This window comes from Garra rufa, chromosome 20, assembly GCF_049309525.1.
Source record: "Garra rufa chromosome 20, GarRuf1.0, whole genome shotgun sequence".
Taxonomy (NCBI): domain Eukaryota; kingdom Metazoa; phylum Chordata; class Actinopteri; order Cypriniformes; family Cyprinidae; genus Garra; species Garra rufa.
Window position 1 is genome coordinate 16,253,669 of NC_133380.1, and position 18,635 is coordinate 16,272,303.

Below are 18,635 nucleotides of genomic sequence, written 5' to 3' on the forward strand. Positions count from 1 at the left end.
CATTCATGGAAACTTTTGGCATAATGCAAGTACACAAGTCAATAACATATATAACACTGTCCTAGTGGTTTTTGGATATTTTAATCAAAATGTACATATTGTGCCATTAAGTACATTGACTAATTTGGAAGGGTTTCTGATCAGATGCAGAATTAATGCCATCTTTGTTTGATTCCTACAGGTCTGATGGGTATGCCCTCGGAGTCGTCCCAGCAGACCCACACCTCCTGCTCCTACCAACACTCCCCCAGCAGCACCATCAGCACCCACCCTCACAACAACCAGAACAGCATCACTAACTCTCACCCCAACAACATCCCCAACAGCGGTAGCCAGGTGCCTCTCTCCCACCCCCCTCACTCGGCCCACAACTCGCCCCACGGACAGCACCTCTCCCAGCATGGCCCTCACACCCAGCACCCGCACACGGCGCACAGCCAGCACAGCCAACATCCCCAGCACAGCCAACACAGCCAGCACGGGCAGCATCCCTCCCAGCACCAGGCCCACGGCCAGCACACGCCGCAGCAACAGCAGCAGCAGCACCAGAATCTCTCCCACCAGCCTCATCCTGCCCAGCAACAGATGCAGTGCAACACCGGTAAGAGTCTGTGTGTGTCGGTGATAGTTCTCGCTATCTGATCGTCTCTCTTCTTTTCCTTTTGCTTTCTGTCTCGAACCCTCAGCATACTTCCTTCCGCGCTGGCATTGCCCTGACAGGCCGATTTATTCAGGCCTCTTCTAACAGTCATTTATTTTAGATTAAGAAATTTATGGCAACTTTGGAGCAGTCAGCAGTAAATCACAGGGTGATTTATACAGCTCGCTCTAATGAGAACAAAACAAGTGCAGCACACTTTAGAGAGCAAGCCTGTAGCAGAGGGTTATGGCTCCCCCTGCTGCCTCAAACAGGAAGTGCACATCTAAATGAGTTCTGCTGTGGCCTACATTACCTTCTCGTTTTTTCTGCAGGTCTTCCCACTGACTGGTACCCTAACCTGGATGCACTAAAAGAAAGCTGCCGCATCGCCAGCAGCTACAACTGGGCTGATGTTGATCTGTCACCCTTTCAAGGTATAATCCAAATGCCTGTTTCTGTACTAAATTTGCTATCTTTTTGATTTTTTTTCAAGAGACTAAATGCTAAGGAAATAAGAGGTATTTTAAATGGGTTATTTTGTACGACTTCCAATTGATATGATATATGGTAAATTGTGAATTGTATTTGATTAGTAGTGAATTATTTAAATATTTAACTACTTTTTGCACACTGAATTGCAGCTATTTAAATATTTATTTAAATTATAAATAACCTTTTTTCTTATAATTATTTCAGTAATGAAATTAAAATGATTTTATTTAAATATAACAGCATTTATATATTATCTTTATAATATGTAATATTTTTATTTTAAATTTGTGTTGTGCTAAATTTAAATAGTCAAACTAATAAAAAAAGATCTTTTTGAATAATGTTTTAGAAAAAAAAATAATGCTTACTGTTTTATTATTTCAAAAATAAAAATAAAAATATTTTAAATTTGACTATTACCAGGAAATTGTGCTTTCTAACTCGATATGATATATAATAATGGTAAATTGTGAGTTGTATTTGGTAATAGTAAATTATTTAATTAGTCAATAAATGTTTTTATTATTCATTAAAGATTAAATATTTACTTACTTTATGCACACTTGAATTATTTTTTTTATTTAAATATTAGTTTCAGTAATAAAATTAAAATATTTTATTTAAATATAAATATGACAATATTTATATATTACAATTATGTAATATTTTTATTTTATTCCATGGAATGTCTGGATATTGGATTCTGATTGGCTGGTAGGTATGCAGTAAAACCGTTTAATGTACAGGTAGTTCCAAGTCAGTTTAATCAACGTTCTATATTAATGCGCTGCTTTAAATGATGCACGCAAACGCACACAGAGAAAAAGAGAGGTCGGAGATCGCATTTCGCTGCGCACATACACTTCTTGTCAGTGCTTCCCCACGATTCTTATTATTAAAATAGCCTAGATACTAGATCGCTACATTATATTCCTCAGCAACAAGGTGGTAAAACTGTTGTTTTTGAATAAATTTGTTGTTTGTAGAGAGAGACGCGCAGACACTCAGCATGCAGGCAGGTACGCACACACACACACACACACAACTATCATCTCTCTCTCTCTCTCTCTATCTTGCCTTCTCTCTCTCTCTCTCTCTCTCGGCCGATCGATAATTTACTGAAACAAATGTTATAATTCATTCAAATAAATGTGATCTTACTGCACTATTTCATCTCTGTGTCTGATTTGAAGCGGGGAAGAATGCTAGAGCTGCGTGTCATAACTGACAAAAATAACCGTCTTTTTTTACCCATTCGGTCAAATTTTGTGCTGCAAAGAGCAATACTAGTTTTAACTTGTCTATAACTTGGCAAATGACCATGGAATAAACAATATAATCAATGGCTTGTTGTGCATTAAAGGATTTTAAATGCACTTCGCTGAGGAAACCATTATTAGCTTCCAAGTTATGCATTTTAAATCCTTTAATGCACTGCAAACCATTGATTATACCTTATTTAAATGTTTAGCTATTTTTTTTCCTAATTAAACTAAAAAAAAATAATTATAGATTATTGCTTAGTTTTTCGTTATTTAAAAATAAAAACATTTTAATTGATTATCACCAGACAATTTTACTTTTTAACTTGATATGATATATAATAGTGATAAATTGTGAGTTGTATTTGAAATTGAATTAGTCATTAAATGTTTTTATTATTTAATTAAAAAAAAATCTTTACATTTTTTGTCAAAATAAAATATTTAACTACTTTATACACATTCATATTAACTAATTTGTTTTTTTTCTTAAACAGTTATTTCAGTAAGTAGCTTTTCAGTAAAGAACATTGCTTAGTGTTTTTTCAAAAGACTAAATGCTAATGAAAAAGATAAAAGTTCATTATTTTGATATTTTAAAAGGTTAATTTTGTACTGCTTCCACTTAATATGATATAATAATGGTAAATTGTAAGTTGTATTTGATAACAGTAAGTTATTTAATTAGTTATTAAATGTTTTTATTATTTATTAATTAAAATCTTAAATCAAAATCGATTAAATATTTAACTATTTTGTGCAGTCGGAATTGTAGCTATTTAAATATTTAAAATAAATTTTAATATATAAGTTATATTTATAGAATTATATAATTAAAATTTTTTAGTGGTTAAACCGAAAAATTAAAGAACTATAGGGATTCTCACCCTTAACTAGTTGCTTATTAGCATGAATATTACTCTTATTTTTAAAATCTTATTGGCTGTTAATTAGTACTAAGTTAGAACCTAGTGTGTTCTTTAACGTTTTTTAAATAAAGAACATTGCTTAGTGTTTCTTTATTTAAAAATGAGCAATAAAAACACATTTTAATTGACTCAGCAGAAAATGTTGCTTATTAACTTGAACAAATGACCTGTTAAGCTATTTCTGTACTTTGTTTTGTAAATTAATTGCGCATGTCATTTTAAAACAGTAGCCATAGATCTGCAGTGCTTTAAGGCGTTGCATTTTAGTTTTGAGAAGTCAACTGCACAGAGTGATTTAAATAATCTGTCTCTGTTTTTCTGAAGGTTTGAAAGAGAGCATGAGGCAGGCGGAGCTGAATAACTGGTCTCTTGAGCCCACTCAGATGGCAGACCTCTGCTCCTCCATCAATCAGTTTTTTGCTCGCACAGGAATCCAGCCACAAGGGGCAGTGCAGCCTCCAGTGTGCCACGGCTCCATGCATGCAAAGCCCAGCTCGCATATTAACACAGGTGAGTGGATTTATTTATCACTAGTATTCACAGTTTGACATATTAAGACTGCCAGAATAATAACATAGTAAACATCAGTTTGTTTTTCAGGAAACATGTACATGGACTCAAGACAGAGCTTAAGTTCTATGATGGGTCCACCGGGATATCCTCATATGCCGCCCATGAGCAGCGCTGGCCCCACTATGACAGGTCCTTGCCTATTTCAGCTCTTATAACAATGGAATGGCCTCTTAAATACATCCAGTGTTTTATGTAATATCATTATCATAGGTATCACTATTACTCTTGCTCATACTCACATAAGAACTTGCTCATAAGAACAAACCCCTAATTTAAATTATACACTACCAGTCAAAAGTTTTTGAACAGTAAGATTTTAAATGTTTTTATTTTAAGGAAGTCTCTTTCCTCACCAAGCTTGCATTTATTTAATCCTATTTAAAACACAGCACAAAATTTTACTATTTAAATAACTGTTTTCTGTTTGAATATATTTTAAGATGTAATTTATTCCAGTGATCAAAGCCAAATTTCCGGCATCATTACTCCAGTCTTCAGTGTCACATGATCCTTCAGAAATCATTCTAATATGCTGATTTGCTGTTCAAGAAACATTTTTATCATTATTATTATCAATATTGAAAACAGAAATAACAGACATTATTACATTTATTTAGCAAGGATGTCTTATTGATCAAAAGTGATGATAAAGACATTTTAAATGGCAAATAATTTCACAATTTAACTGGTTTTGCTGTACTTTGGATCAAATAAATGCAGGCTTGGTAAGCAGAAGAGACTTCCTTAAAATAATTAAAAATCTTACTGTTCAAAAACTTTTGACTTGTAGTGTACATAATATAGTACAATTTAAATATAATAAATATTGTGAAATATTACAATTTAAAATAACTGTTCTCTAAAAAGTACTTTATTCCCAATGCAGAATTAAGAATTACTCCAGTCATCAGTGCCACATGATCTTTAAGAAATAATTCTAATATGTGACCCTGGACCACAAAACCAGGCATAAGTGTCAACTGAGATTTATACATAATCTGAAAACTAAATAAATAAGATGTCCATTGATGTATGGTTTGTTAGGATAGGAAAATATTTAAAAAATCTGGAATCTAAGGGTGCAAAAAAATAAATAAATATTGAGAAAATCATCTTTAAAGTTAACCAAAGTTAATCCATATTACTAACCAAAAATTAAGTTTTTATATATTTACGGTAGAAAATTTACAAAATATCTCCATGGAATGTTTCTTCTTTTTTAAGCCAATATACATTTTTTTTTTAATTCTTTGATGAATAATGTTTAAAAAACATTTATTTAATGTAGATTTTTTTACGTCTTTACTATCACTTTTGATCAGATTGCTGAATAAAAGTATTAATTTTGCTTAAACTTATCCCACATCATTAATGCCAATGTTGTGAATGATGCCTTAAAGGGATAGTTCACCCTAAAATGAAAATCCTGTCAGTAATTACTCACCCTCATGTCGTTCCAAACCTGTAAGACAAATTGCAGAACAAAAAAACACAAATTAAGATATTTTTGATGAAATCCGAGAGCTTTCTGCAACTACTACGTTTAAGGCCCAGAAAGATAGTAAAGATATCGATAGAATAGTTCATGTGACATCAGTGGTTCAACCTTAATATTATGAAGTTATGTACAAGAATTAGGGCTGGGCGATATGGCTGAAAACTATATCATGATATCAGTGTTTCATATCGGTCGATATCGATAATTATTGATATTTTTATGACCCATTTAAAATAAGGACCAGGAGAAAAATATATTACACTCAAGCATTTTTATTTTAAACTTAACCTGCCTCTGATCATAATCCCCTCAGTTATTAAGACAGAAATGTCAACAACCATGAAAAACTCAAATAATTAAAATGTAAACATAAGTCTAAAGTCACAATATACACTTAATTATCTCTTAATCCTCAATTCAAACACCAAACATTGTCGATGAAGTGAATGGTCAAGCTAATGTATGGCCCAGAAGTACGGCTTGACCACAGGTCAGAGATTGTTGCAAAGTACTTGGCTGATAATATTAATCTGCACAGATTGCTGGTTGCCAGTAGCCAACATTACTTCTTTCCCGGTACTTTAGCCTATACTTTGTGTAATAACAAAAATATTTATTTAAGTGAAAAAATAAGTCCAAAACTTTCAACTTTTTGAACAATAGGGCCTTACAATCTTTTTTTTTTTTTTTTTCAGAAATTCTTGTTTTAATTTTTCTGATAATCAAATGAAAGCAAAATCACTGATTTATTTTTAAAAATAAAAATAAACGGAGCTTTACTGTTAAAATTAATACATAGAAGAAAAATTATATTCAGTTAAAAAAAGGTTTAATAATAATAGTATTTTTTCAACAATTAAGTGGTGACTCTTTATTTTATTTTTTATCATATATATATATTGTTTTATGTAAATTATTTAAATGTGAACATATAAACACCTACATTATACTGTACAAAGTAATACAAGACTAATATTGTTCTGTTACATGTTAAACCGCACTTTTATTTTGACAGGTTGCCGTGAAGTTTCAGTGTGTAATACAGTATGAATGATGCTATTTTCACTAATGAAACGGTAAAATTGACAAAAAGTGACACTCACAGCAGCTTTGGAGATGTATTTATTGGAGTTTGTCTGTTCATGTGAGATGCAAAGGCCAAAAATTAGCGGGAGCGTCACGTGTGCAGTATGAGTGTAGTGAAAATAAAACGCGTCTCCTCCATTCATACATATAGAAGCAAACGGAACATGCAGGATTCTTATTGAAACGGTCTTTTTGCATTTCAGTTTTCACAGACACTAGTTCATATCATATCATATCATATCGCGATCTGAATTAATTAACAGACCAACTTTTGATTTATTGGTCCAAAAATCGACGAATTCCGCGGCATTCCGCCCTATAGTAAAGTCCGTTTTTATGAATGGAGTCCGCGATCCAGTCTGTGAGGAGACATTGTAAACGCGCGATCATGTAGAGACAGAAATCAAATGCCGTCGTGTAAATAAGATAGATAACATAAGGCTATTTAATTGTTTAATACAACAACATGGACCCGTTCTGTAGGAAAGATAACCTTAACTTCTATTGTGATCTGGCGCTATGAACTGAACGTTAAAGGGGGGCTGGGCGGGCCGACGAAGAATACAAAATATCGAACGTTTTATCGAACACATTTTTTATTGATATCGATCTCTTGTCTATCGCGATATATATCGTTATCGTTTTATCGCCCAGCCCTAACAAGAATACTTTTTGTGTGCAAAGAAAACAAAAATAACGACTTTGTTCAATAAAAGTACGGTTAAGCCACTAATGTCACATGGACTATTTTAGCATTATCTTTACTACCTTTCTGGGTCTTGAACGTGTCAGAAAGCTCTTGGATTTCAGCAAAAACATCTTAATTTGTGTTCAGAAGATGAATAAAGCACTTAGGTTTGTAACCACATGAGGGTGAGTTATTAATGCCTTACTGACGCCACGTCTGTTTTAGGATCACAAGGGAACCTGTTTATGATTCATTAGCAGTTAGTATTGCATATTTCCACAACAAGTAGGAATGCAATTTTCTTTAAAAATCTCTGCATGCTGAAGCATTCTTATGTCGTGACAGTTCTTCTCTGCTCTGCCCTCAGGCCATCACGCTCAGATGAACCAGCAGCATATGATGCCTGCTGGAAACTTCCAGATACGCCGCATGCCCGCCGACGACATCCAGGACGACTTCGACTGGGACTCCATCGTCTAACCCAGTCACCGAGAGCGAAGAGCGGCGCAGACAAAACGAGAGAGGAGCGTATGGAGGCAGAGTGTTTGTGTTACAGAGCAAGAGGGCTGGACCAGACTTGTCTGCATGCCCGCGACAAAGGCAGATTGGAATGGGACACTTGAAAAATAGTGCAGGTGTTGTTCATTATGACCCGAAAGAGACTCCTGTGTTCCTGGTGTTTTTATGAAACGGAAAAAAAAAAAAAAAAAGATATTACTTTGAAGACAATCACATTTACTAGGACATGTTTAAGTGATCGCTTTTATACTTGTCCAAGGGGCAAGTGGCTCATGTTTATGTCAAAATGTCTCCCAACCCACAGCCTCTCTGCAAACCCGCCAAGCTCGCCCCTGCTCTTCAACTGTCGTTCTGTGATTTTTCGAGTGATTACGTCCGGCTTGTTCTCCCCTCTCATGGTGACTAACTCAGACCTCGACTGCCTAGCAGACAAGATTGGCTCCCTCATTCGTGTTGTGAAACTTCCTCTGAGACGCAGTCCACTTTTCAGAAGAGGTGCAGGTAATGTGACCCTCGAAGCACCTGCCGTTCTGGCACAAGTAGCCCTTTTCTTTGCTCCTCTGACCCTACACACTGTAATATGCCGACAAGCATCCAGATCCGATTCCAGACGATTTGACTAATCGTTAAGGCTCACGGCGAACGTGTAAACCACATTATCTGCAGTATTTGTACTTGTGTATCTTTGCTGTCTCAAGTGTGTCATGTTTTTTGTCACTAATAGTTTTAGGCAAGTCCGAACGTGTGCGTCAGAAAATGATATCGATCCAGACCTCACTATTCCCCTCATCGCTTTACGTTTGCATGTACAATCCTCATCTTCAACCCGTAGTCTCCCGAACGGACTGCATCGCTTTTAAGTTCATTTAAAGCCCTCAGGACCTGCCACTGAAAATATCAAGCGTTGTTTAGGAGCGATCGCTTTCCCGGAGGTTTGTGGGATACCGGAGAGCCGTTCACGTTGCGAAATCAGCCTGCTGTGTGGCTTTTCACAGAGAAGGAGATGAAAATCACGTCAAGGCACATTTGCTTAATGGTCCGCAATAAAACAGCCCTATTTATTTTAACCCCAGGACCAACCGACATCAAATCGCTTGCTCTTTGCTGCACTGACAAGGACTTTTTGCAGAGAGCCTACCTTTTTAGCTTTAGCTGTTGCTTTTGAAAGTGTAGTGTAATACTGAGAGAAAGATGAATCAAATATTCAGATACACTAATAGCCTTATTTTGGAGGAATGTTTGCTGCATTGAAATTCGGGCCACTAGGATGTCGCAAATGACACATTCAGACTGTGTTCACAATTAGCTACTACAGTTTATATTTTGAGGAGTTTAGTTGAAAGCGTCTGCTAACCTTTACAACCCACAGTGTCGTTTTATTCTATCAGCGATGTGTTTGTGCAATATGATTAAGTTAGGGCTATCAGTGATTACAATCATCTCTTTTGAAGAGCACAAAACGAATGCACAAGATCTGGACTAGAATAGCGAAACCCAAATTAGAAATAGGTCCAGGCTTTTGACCTTTAGCAGGGTACTTCTCGGTGAGAAGCAAGCGGTGAGAAGCACTTCGATTAGACTAAATTGTAGAGTGCAGTGCTGATTTAGAAAAGCCATAAAATGCGGTTGGAAAGGGAAGGAGTGGATCTGTTTCTCATAGCTTGAACGTTTACGCACACCTTGGTAGTTTTCAGTCATCTTTACGGGCTTTGTTTTATTACTCGTCAAAGTGGAAGTGCTAATAGACTTGGAAAAGTGAACTTATGACAATCGTTTTTTTTGTATTTCAGTATTATTGACTCTCAAACAAAGTATTTACACTAGTCATCGACATGTCGTGAACCCTATCTTTAACAGTTTGCCCTGTACTTCATGAAAACACATTTAAACCTCAAAATCAGAAAAGAAAAAAGGATATTTTTAGGACCATTAAGATTTTGAGTTCATGGCAAATAAATCTCCCTGAAAAAATTCTCATTAATGTAAGCTGTTCCAACATTTTACTTCATTTATTTTTCTTTGTAATTGCAATTATTCTCAGCAATGATTCATTAGTCATTTTCTCATTACTGCAATGCAGTATTTTTGTTATTTAATGAAAAAAAATCTGAAAATGTTGCTTAAAGGCAGTATAGTTAATACTGATAAAATTATAAATAATGCTTTTTTCTCCTTACATTACTAGTAATGACATTTGTACTGTTTTTATTATTAAATAAAACAAAACACTTGAGTAAAAATCTTAATGGTGCTAAAAATAAGTTTCTTCAAGCAAAATATTTCTTTTTATTTTTGGGTTAAATGTGACAGGTTTTGAGCAGGGCTGTCAAACAATAATCCAAAATAAAAGTTTGCATTTACATATGCACACAAAAGCATGTATATATTAGGAAAAACATTATGTTTATATATGAAGTACTTAAATTTATGTACAAATAGATTTTTTAAATGTATACATGTATGTGTGTATTTATATATACATAATAAATATACACAATACACACATAGTATGTGAACACTAACTTTTATTTTGAATGCGATTAATCAGCCCTTTGACAGCCCTAGTTTTGAGAGATTCACTCTAAAACGATTTTTAATGGTTAAGGAACACATGATTCTGATGTAGTTTGTTACATATCCATGTGTCAATCGTCAGGTTCTCTGATGTTATTGGGGTTTAAATAGCAAAAACCGTAATACTGAAGCCTAGCATAACTGAGAAATCCAACTCAATTGGCCGTGATGCTGAATTTGTGAGTCTGCTCACATAGCCTGGTTCAGCAAGGAAGGCAAACGGGGACAAAACTGTTATCCACTTTACCCCAGACAGACTGTTCAGCGTCTGTGTTTTTAGTTTGACTGCGACGCTGTGCACGTTGTTCTTAAGCTAAGCTTCATTGCCCAAATCTGCTTTGGCTCCCTGCATCCTTTTCTTGGTGGTTTCTCTCCATCTCATGTTTTTGTTTGGATACTGTTCACGAGCCTTGTTCACCTAGTCGCAGTGTTTGTCTTACAAGGAGCTTTGAGAGCTTTTATTTGGCCATTTGTGCACTTTGAAAAGAATTCAGAAGCACAAGCAGCTCACGTCGTTCATTAACTCAAGCAGGATCTCACTTTGAGTGAACGCCTGGCATCGATCCACCCTCAGCGTGACTTTAATACCGTACTGTGGCGTTCACCCTCGATCATGGTTTGTCTGGATGTCGACCACAGAAGGAGCGTCGGTTTTCGGTTGGAAATCTTTCGTATGTATTGCCAATCTGTTCGTGGTAGTGATGTGTTTGGATCTCTCATTTGCCAAAGAGAGCGAGTTTAATTTAGCAACATTTAAGGCAGCAGGTAATTGGCGTCCTTCCCAGGTGAAGGGTAATGCAAGTCTGAAGGATCGGACTGAGCGGAAAGCGTCAAGGGAGCGCAAGAGAATACGAGCTGGACAGGTGATGAGTTCTCTCTCTCTCTCTCTCTCTCTCTCTTCCTCTTTTTCTGAAACAAGAAAAAGGCAAAACATTGCTCCTTTGATTTTGTGTTTGTGTCGTGTGAAAGTTTTAACTGTTTAAAGACAACTCAGTTTTCGTAAAACAAAAGAAAAAAAGAACTAAAAACAAGTGGGGATGCATCTGCCAGAGAGATTACTGTAATCAAGGAAGATTTGAGAAGCCTTGTTACATTTACGGGAGAAAACTGCCAACAAGTTCTGGTATTTGGAGCCTATTTTATTCATTGTTGGTGTGTTGTTGTGCTTCTTGTAAATATGTGTCTTTTCGATTGTCCTTTTTTCCTCTGGGGTGGTGAGGGATCAAGGCAAGGGCTCGGGTTCACCTGCGAAAGAAAAGAGGGAGATGAATACAGAGTATTTTGTTATTGTCCAATCCAAGGGTGACACAGTATGTATATATCTATATTGTATATATGTGATGAAAATGCGTTGGCTTTTTGTGTGACACTACCTTTTACCTGTACTATGGTTCAACATTCAGTGTTTCAGTGTTTATATTCTATTTTAATCTTCGTTTTCTGTTTGATTTTGTCCTGGTCATTACTTGTATTTGTTGTTTCCTTTATTTCCCCCTTTTTGTCCTTTTTGTTATTGCACGGTTTATTACTTTTGCTGTCCAATAAGATGACACGGCTTCTCTTTGTATTGGTTTTAGTGCTGTAAAATAACTCTGAAGTGTCATTAGGATTGTCAATACCACCCCTTCCCCCGATATGCATGAATGGCACTTAAAGAAATAAAATATGTTAACTTCACTGTGGAATCTTTGCTGCTTCGTCATGGTTATTTCATTCATATATGAAATAATATGTAAAAACCCTATTGTAATTGTTAGAATGGCCAAGGATCAACAATCTCTGCATAAAACTGATCGGGCAGACCAAACCATAAGTCGTAGAGACTTGAACCTTGGAGAGATGGTAGTAATCTTCAACATCACCAATGCTCACCCCAATCAGCCTGATGAGGGCGCTACAGTGATCAAAAGTATGGAGTCACTCATAACTCCAAAACTGTTGGTCACAGGCTCAAGTGTCTTATGTTGTTGGAATCCTTGGCTCACGCCAGACCAAGTGCATGCTGGATTCAATCGAAATTTTTCGGTAGGGACGCACAAAGGGACGCTAAAACGTCCCTTTTCGACTGGCACAAAGGGACGCTAAACCGTTTAAAAGGGGCAGGGTCGTTTTTACTTACTGTTATAAATTTTGCACTGAATGAGATATTCTTCATTTTAAGCAGCTCATGTTGTTCTGAAATATTTGCATATTGGAATGCTTGGGTAAGATCACATAACAGTAGAACAGTCTTCTGTTTTCATCACTTTTGCTTTAATTCTCAGGCGCTGACTCTTCTGCTAAACTGAACATCCAATCAAAGTTCTCACTCTTCCCAATTGTCCCCGACACCGAATCGGGAAAACTGCTGCCGTTGTGACGTGTGGAACACACCAAAGTAGCCCGACAGATGCTGACCGACCGTCTGCTTGGTGTGTCCCGGCCTTTAAAAGCTCGATCCAGAGTCACATGAAAAAAATTGCAGATCTTAGGCACTTTGTGCCGCTACAAGAGAGAGAAAAAAAAAACATAAAAATGGTTATAACTATGCAATCATTTGTCTGATCAACATGAAAATTGGTATGCAGTGTCTTGGTCCAAAGTGCCACCAGTGTCTATAATGACATTTTGTCACCTTGGAATTATAAGGTTCTATCTGACGTTTTTGTCAAAATTGAGTTATTCACATATTCTTGTTCTGTGACAACCTAATTACATTATGTGATGTTTCTTTTGTACAATGTGTACATTTTGAGCCTTTTTTTAGAAAACAAAAAGGGTTATAGAAGTCTATGGAACCCAAAAACTTTGAAGCTTAATATCTCAAAACTATTCAGAATGATAGAACGATGATTTGCGTATCTCAAAAAACATGGACGCTATTGGGCATTCGAATTTGAGCACCTATTAGACAAGGTTAACAGAGATCGATTGAGATGAAACGCAGTGGGCTTGTTTGACTCATGGCCTAAAGGTCTGTGAGAAATTTAAAAGAAATCAGCCACCTTTCCAAGGATGTAAACGATTTTATGTTGTGCATTTTTTCACACATGCACACAATAATTATATGATATGATAGACCTCATTACAAACAACTTCGCCTCTAGAACTACTGCTGTCAATCAAATTGCTTGTTAAATAATTTAGAGTTTAGAAGTGTCTAGACCATTTCAAGCGCTATTCGGCGGCTTAAGGAAGTGACGTCGTTGGTCCCAGGACGATTCCGGTTAGTGGTCCAGCGCATTCAAAACAATGGCGAGAAGCGCTTTATGAACAGTGGGATTGCGGTCATATATATACAAACATCTTGCTTAAATGTCTAAATTAAAATTAGATCCTTGTCGTTCGGTGGTTGTGTGCTCCCTCTGGGGCGGTACTAACATTCTGAGACGTGTTTAACGGTAGATTTCCGCGAAACGTACCCGTGTTGCGGCAGTGAAGGAGAAGGCTGGATAACATCAAGCAACTCTAGGATATACAGCGCACACTTCGATTCAGGCAAGTAAATATCGTTTTTAATTAATCAGTTTATTTGTATATCTTTACCTTAACTCTTCAAGTATGATGCCGTATAATTTAAAGTAGCATTTTGTCATTGTTTACATATGCATCTAGCTTTCGTGTGTAACGTTAATGAAAAAAGGCAAGTTTTTTATTTCTGTTTTATTGCTAAGTGTTATGTGGGTTAAATTCATATTAGTCGTCTAGTTATTTTGTCAGTTGACAAATGCAGTGAGTAACATGAAAGTACGTGAATGTCGTATTGTGTAACGTTAACAGTTAACGGCAGTAGTTTACAAAACGTAATGTTTATGGTAAATATTATTTTCCATCACATAAGCTTTGGTAATGTTAATTCCAAGATGTACTGACGTATTAAGCAATAATAGCATTATTTTTTTTTTTATATTGTGCATTATATTAAATAATTGTTTTTCTACTTTTATCCTTATATAATGTAAACAAAATTTATACAGGTGATTTCTAATATCATTTGTTTCTTAGTCTAGGAAGCATTTTGATGTAAGCAGTTGTAAATATGCAGCAGGGTCACTAAATCTGACAATACAGTGTAATACTGAAATTTGTTAGCTCCCTGTAATTCCCATAGAATTGGTTAAATGTTATATACATTTTCATAATGATGGCTAATATCCTTTGTTTTGTTTTCTAGAAAGTATTCTAAACTGATGTAAACAGTTGCAGAAATACAGAAGGGTCACCAAATCTGAGAAGGCAGTGTAAGGAGAGCCATCATCTGTAGACACCCAAGGACAGCTGATCATCCTGCAGTGACAAACCACATCTGACCATATCAACACCCAGATGTGATTGAGAACTTGAGTGTAGTATTCAGTAATTTAGTGTAGTACTTAAAGCGACTGATGACCAGGCCGGATACAGACTGCTGCTTTTGTCATTTGTTCCCCCTTTGTACTCCATTTCAGTTCAAATGTTGTTTCAGTTGTTGAAGCATTTTATGTTCATACAAATATTTACATATCAATACATGTGCTGGAAATAAAAACAGTTGAAAGTGAGAGAATGCTTTTTGTTTATATACAGTACTGGTCAAAAGTTTGGACAAAGTATTTTTTTTTATGTTTTTGAAATAAGTATTTTATGTTTATTAACATGATTAATTATTTAAATGATTTCTATTATAAAAAAATATGTTGTGCAAAGCTGAATTAGCATCAGCCTTTACATTACACCAGTATTCATTTTCACATGAATGAATATATATATAAATAAAATTATAAAATTTGTGTGGGTGTGAACAGTAAATACGTGCATAAAAACATATATGAATGCTTTATGTGTGCATTTATTAATCTGCAGATATACAGGTTTATGTAAAACACGTTAGCCAGCATTGAATTGCGACGATCTTATTTATTTGTGATCACATGATGACTCGGAGCATTCATACCCTCCACTTGCACTGTTCCACAGCAACAAACTTGACCAAACCAACGTTGAACACATGTTGAAATGAATTCAACACGTAATAATAGCATCAAGCGCTTAGTTTTAATAGCATACATTTAGCGTTGTTTGGAACGATATGTATTGTGAAAAGTAATGTACTAATGAAAACAAATATTTAAACAGAAATACAGACTGACCACGCAATGCAAGTAAATTAATCACGAACAACCTCCGGATATCTTGGGAACAAAACATGAAGTAAGTTGCACTGCTTGCTTCAGACTGATGACATCCATTGTACGAATAAATGTTCACAATATTTCCGTTCATGTGATATGCTTTTAGCAATCTCCCGTGTACACGCACGCAGCATCGATTAGTTAATGAGCAGCTTTTTTACCTTAACTAGCTTTTTCGCTAGATTTTAAAAGAATGTGTTCGTATTGACAGATCGGAGAAATAGCGCTACCGGAAATGTTTCAGGACCGGACATGCGCAGTAACGTTCCAACGCGCTTGTTATTGTTTACATCCTTGAAATGGTCTATAAGGACGTTTGCGTATCTCAAAAAACATGGCTGCCATTGGCCGATCAGGTTTGAGCACCTATTAGACAAGGTTAACGGAGGTTGTGGGCCTGTTTGACTCACGGCCCTAAAGGTCTATGAGAAGTGTGAAAGAATCGGCCACTGGAGAAAAATCTTGTTTGAGAAAAATCAAAAAAAAAAAAAAAATAAATAAATCTGAAACGGGGTCCCAGAGTGGATAAATATAAAAAGACACCCTTGTGTTTTCATGTGTACAGGCAATCCGTATATTTTGTGAAACAATGTCATCACCCTACGTCTCGCCCCTAGTCAGACACCGCTACATCACGTAACGGCAACAACAACATGAACAAACAATGAATGACTGTATTTATTTAACTAACATTAAGTAATGTAAAAAATATGTTGTCCCATGTTAGCCTTTTTGTTGTTGGGTTTGTATACAGCACATGCTCCAAGTCGTCTTCTCCGTTTTTAGTGTATTTCTGTGGCAGAAAGTCAGTGCCACATACTGCTCTGGCATGTATACTACATCATTTTCAGTGGTTTTGTGTGTATGCAGGCATTTCTTGAGATGACACTGTGTTTACAGATTTTTATATTTTTATTTTTTTGAAAGAGGGAAAAATAAGATCAGACAGGGAATGCACTGGCTTCGTGTGAACAGGCCCTTAGTTCCTGGAGGGCCACAGCCCTGCAGAGTTAAGCTTCAATCCTAATTAAACACACCTGATCCAGCTAATCACGTCATTCAGGCTTCAGAAAATGACATGGGCTGTATCCGAAATCGCCCCCTATACCCTCATTCACTATTCCCTACATTAGTCCACTCATACAGTCCACTTGAAGGAGTGAATGAAAACGAGTGAGTGAATTCGAACATTAAATGCACCGGAAGGACTGGTGCTTTTGCATAGCTTGCTGTTTAACTCTCATTTAAAACAGACAGTTCCAGTAGTAAGATTAAAGGATTTGTCTTGAACTATGTCACGGAAATTACGTATAAACCCTAGTTAAACAAACTGAATAATCAATTTACAACGAATTTGTACCTGTGTTGTACGTTGTATTACGCCACAAGCGTGTTATAAAATGAATGGATGGATGATTCAGGTTGGCGGCATCTTTTGGCGAGACGCGGGAATTAAATCGGCGCGCGGCTTGACTCTCACAGTGCATTAAGAGTTATATCTAGCCCTTAAGAGTACATCGGTTTTACACTCGTTTTTGCGATGCATTGTGGGATTGAATGAATGCACTCGGTAACGTCCGCTATGGTTTCGAACACCACTTAAAATGGTAGTGCACTATTTGAGGGTATAGGGGGCGATTTCGGATACAGCCACGATTTGTGTTTTGGAGCAGGGTTGGAACTAAACTCTGCAGGGCTGTGGCCATCCAAGACACTCCTGCTCTAGGTCAATATTTATCAAACAAATGTTAAACTTTACCCTTTGGGTAGCTACAACGGTCGCTTTTAGAAAAGGGGCCTGTCCAAATATACAATAGGCTATAAAGCCTGAAGGAAAACTCAAAACTTCACAAAACTAGGTGAGCACATGAAAAAAAATTAAAAGGCTATTGCACCTTTATCTCTAAATTCAGTTTTTTTGTTTGTTTGTTTTTTTTGCATGATACTAATACTTTTTACTCAGAACTGTGATATAAACTCACAATTCTGACTTTTCTAAGTGCATTATAGAAACTTGCAATTGCGAGTTATAAAATCTGAATTGCGTGATATAAACGCGCAGTAGATATAAATGTGCAGTAGCAAGTTAAAAAGTCAGAATTACGAGATATAAACTCACAGTTGCAAGAAATTTTACTTCCATTTGTGAGGAAAAAGTCAGAATTGCGAGGTACAAACTTGCAATTCTGACTTTTTCCTCACAAATGCAAGTTCGTATGTCGCAATTCTGACATTTTTCGCAAATTGTGAGATGTAAACTTTTATTTGTCAGTTATAAAATCCAATTTTAAGGGGGAAAAAACTATGTTTTCAGAATTGGTTTATATCTCTTAATTCCGACTTAACTCGCAATTGCGTGAATTGCAAGATATAAGCTAAACTCGCAATTCTGTGTAAAAGTACATAGCGCACAACTCTGACTTCATTGTTGATTTTGTGGTCTAAAAACAAAATGACAAATCCTTCTTGAGCAATTAGACCCCCTTTTTAATGAGAAGATATGTGCAATATGTGGTTGAGACATCCATTGTCCACATATGCTGTCAACATATGCTGTATCAAAAGCAACTGACCCTAAAACTAACTTTTTAAGGTTGTGCTCTCATGTTAAACTTAAAATCGGATTCATTTTTCATCAAAGCCTTCAGTACACGCTGTAGTCTCATATGGCGCACGTGCGGCTGAGCCTCAGCTGTCACAATGGGTTAGAACAATACGCTTGTTAACTAGCCTGTTTTTGCTCAGCAGATCTAGGTTATCCGTCTTGCTTTTTTCAGTAAAAACCTGTTTCTGATGACAAGACAGCCGTTGACTGGATGTTCTTAGCATCGAGAAGCTCTCTTAAGATGCTGTAGTGTTTGAAGCCCCCTACAAGTTTGCATTTCCTCACACTTATGTATTTGGTGCACTCGCCATGGTGCTTTGAAAGCGCTTAAGTCTTTGTAATCCCAGTCTCCTCCTGAAGAGCACACACAGTCCCTTGGTATTTTTCCGACCTATTTTGAATTTGAAGATCTGGTGCTGTCACTGACATGGCGGTCTATTTCTAGTATCTTAGGCTTGCGTTCAGAGCCACTTTAAAATATAGTTTTTTACTAAAATTCACAGACGCATCGACCCCTCGGCCCCATCAGATCAGTCTCTTCAACTCAATGGTGTCTTGAAGGATGTGCTGTGGGAATCCTGTCAAAAAGCTCTTTATCTGCCATGTCAAATTTATGGGC

At 36.3% G+C, this 18,635-nt stretch overlaps 1 protein-coding gene across 1 annotated transcript in view; it reads left to right on the forward strand.

Annotated features, from left to right (window-relative positions):
• The window catches only part of foxj3 (forkhead box J3), an 86,382-nt gene extending 74,436 nt beyond the window's left edge, over window positions 1-11,946 (forward strand). The window contains exons 5-9 of the mRNA XM_073825489.1: window positions 182-601; window positions 973-1,074; window positions 3,648-3,833; window positions 3,924-4,025; window positions 7,536-11,946. Of these exons, the coding sequence (XP_073681590.1) occupies window positions 182-601; window positions 973-1,074; window positions 3,648-3,833; window positions 3,924-4,025; window positions 7,536-7,648 (923 nt within the window). The 3' untranslated portion in view covers window positions 7,649-11,946. The remainder of the gene's footprint in view (window positions 1-181; window positions 602-972; window positions 1,075-3,647; window positions 3,834-3,923; window positions 4,026-7,535) is intronic.
• The last annotated feature ends 6,689 nt before the right edge of the window (window positions 11,947-18,635 follow it).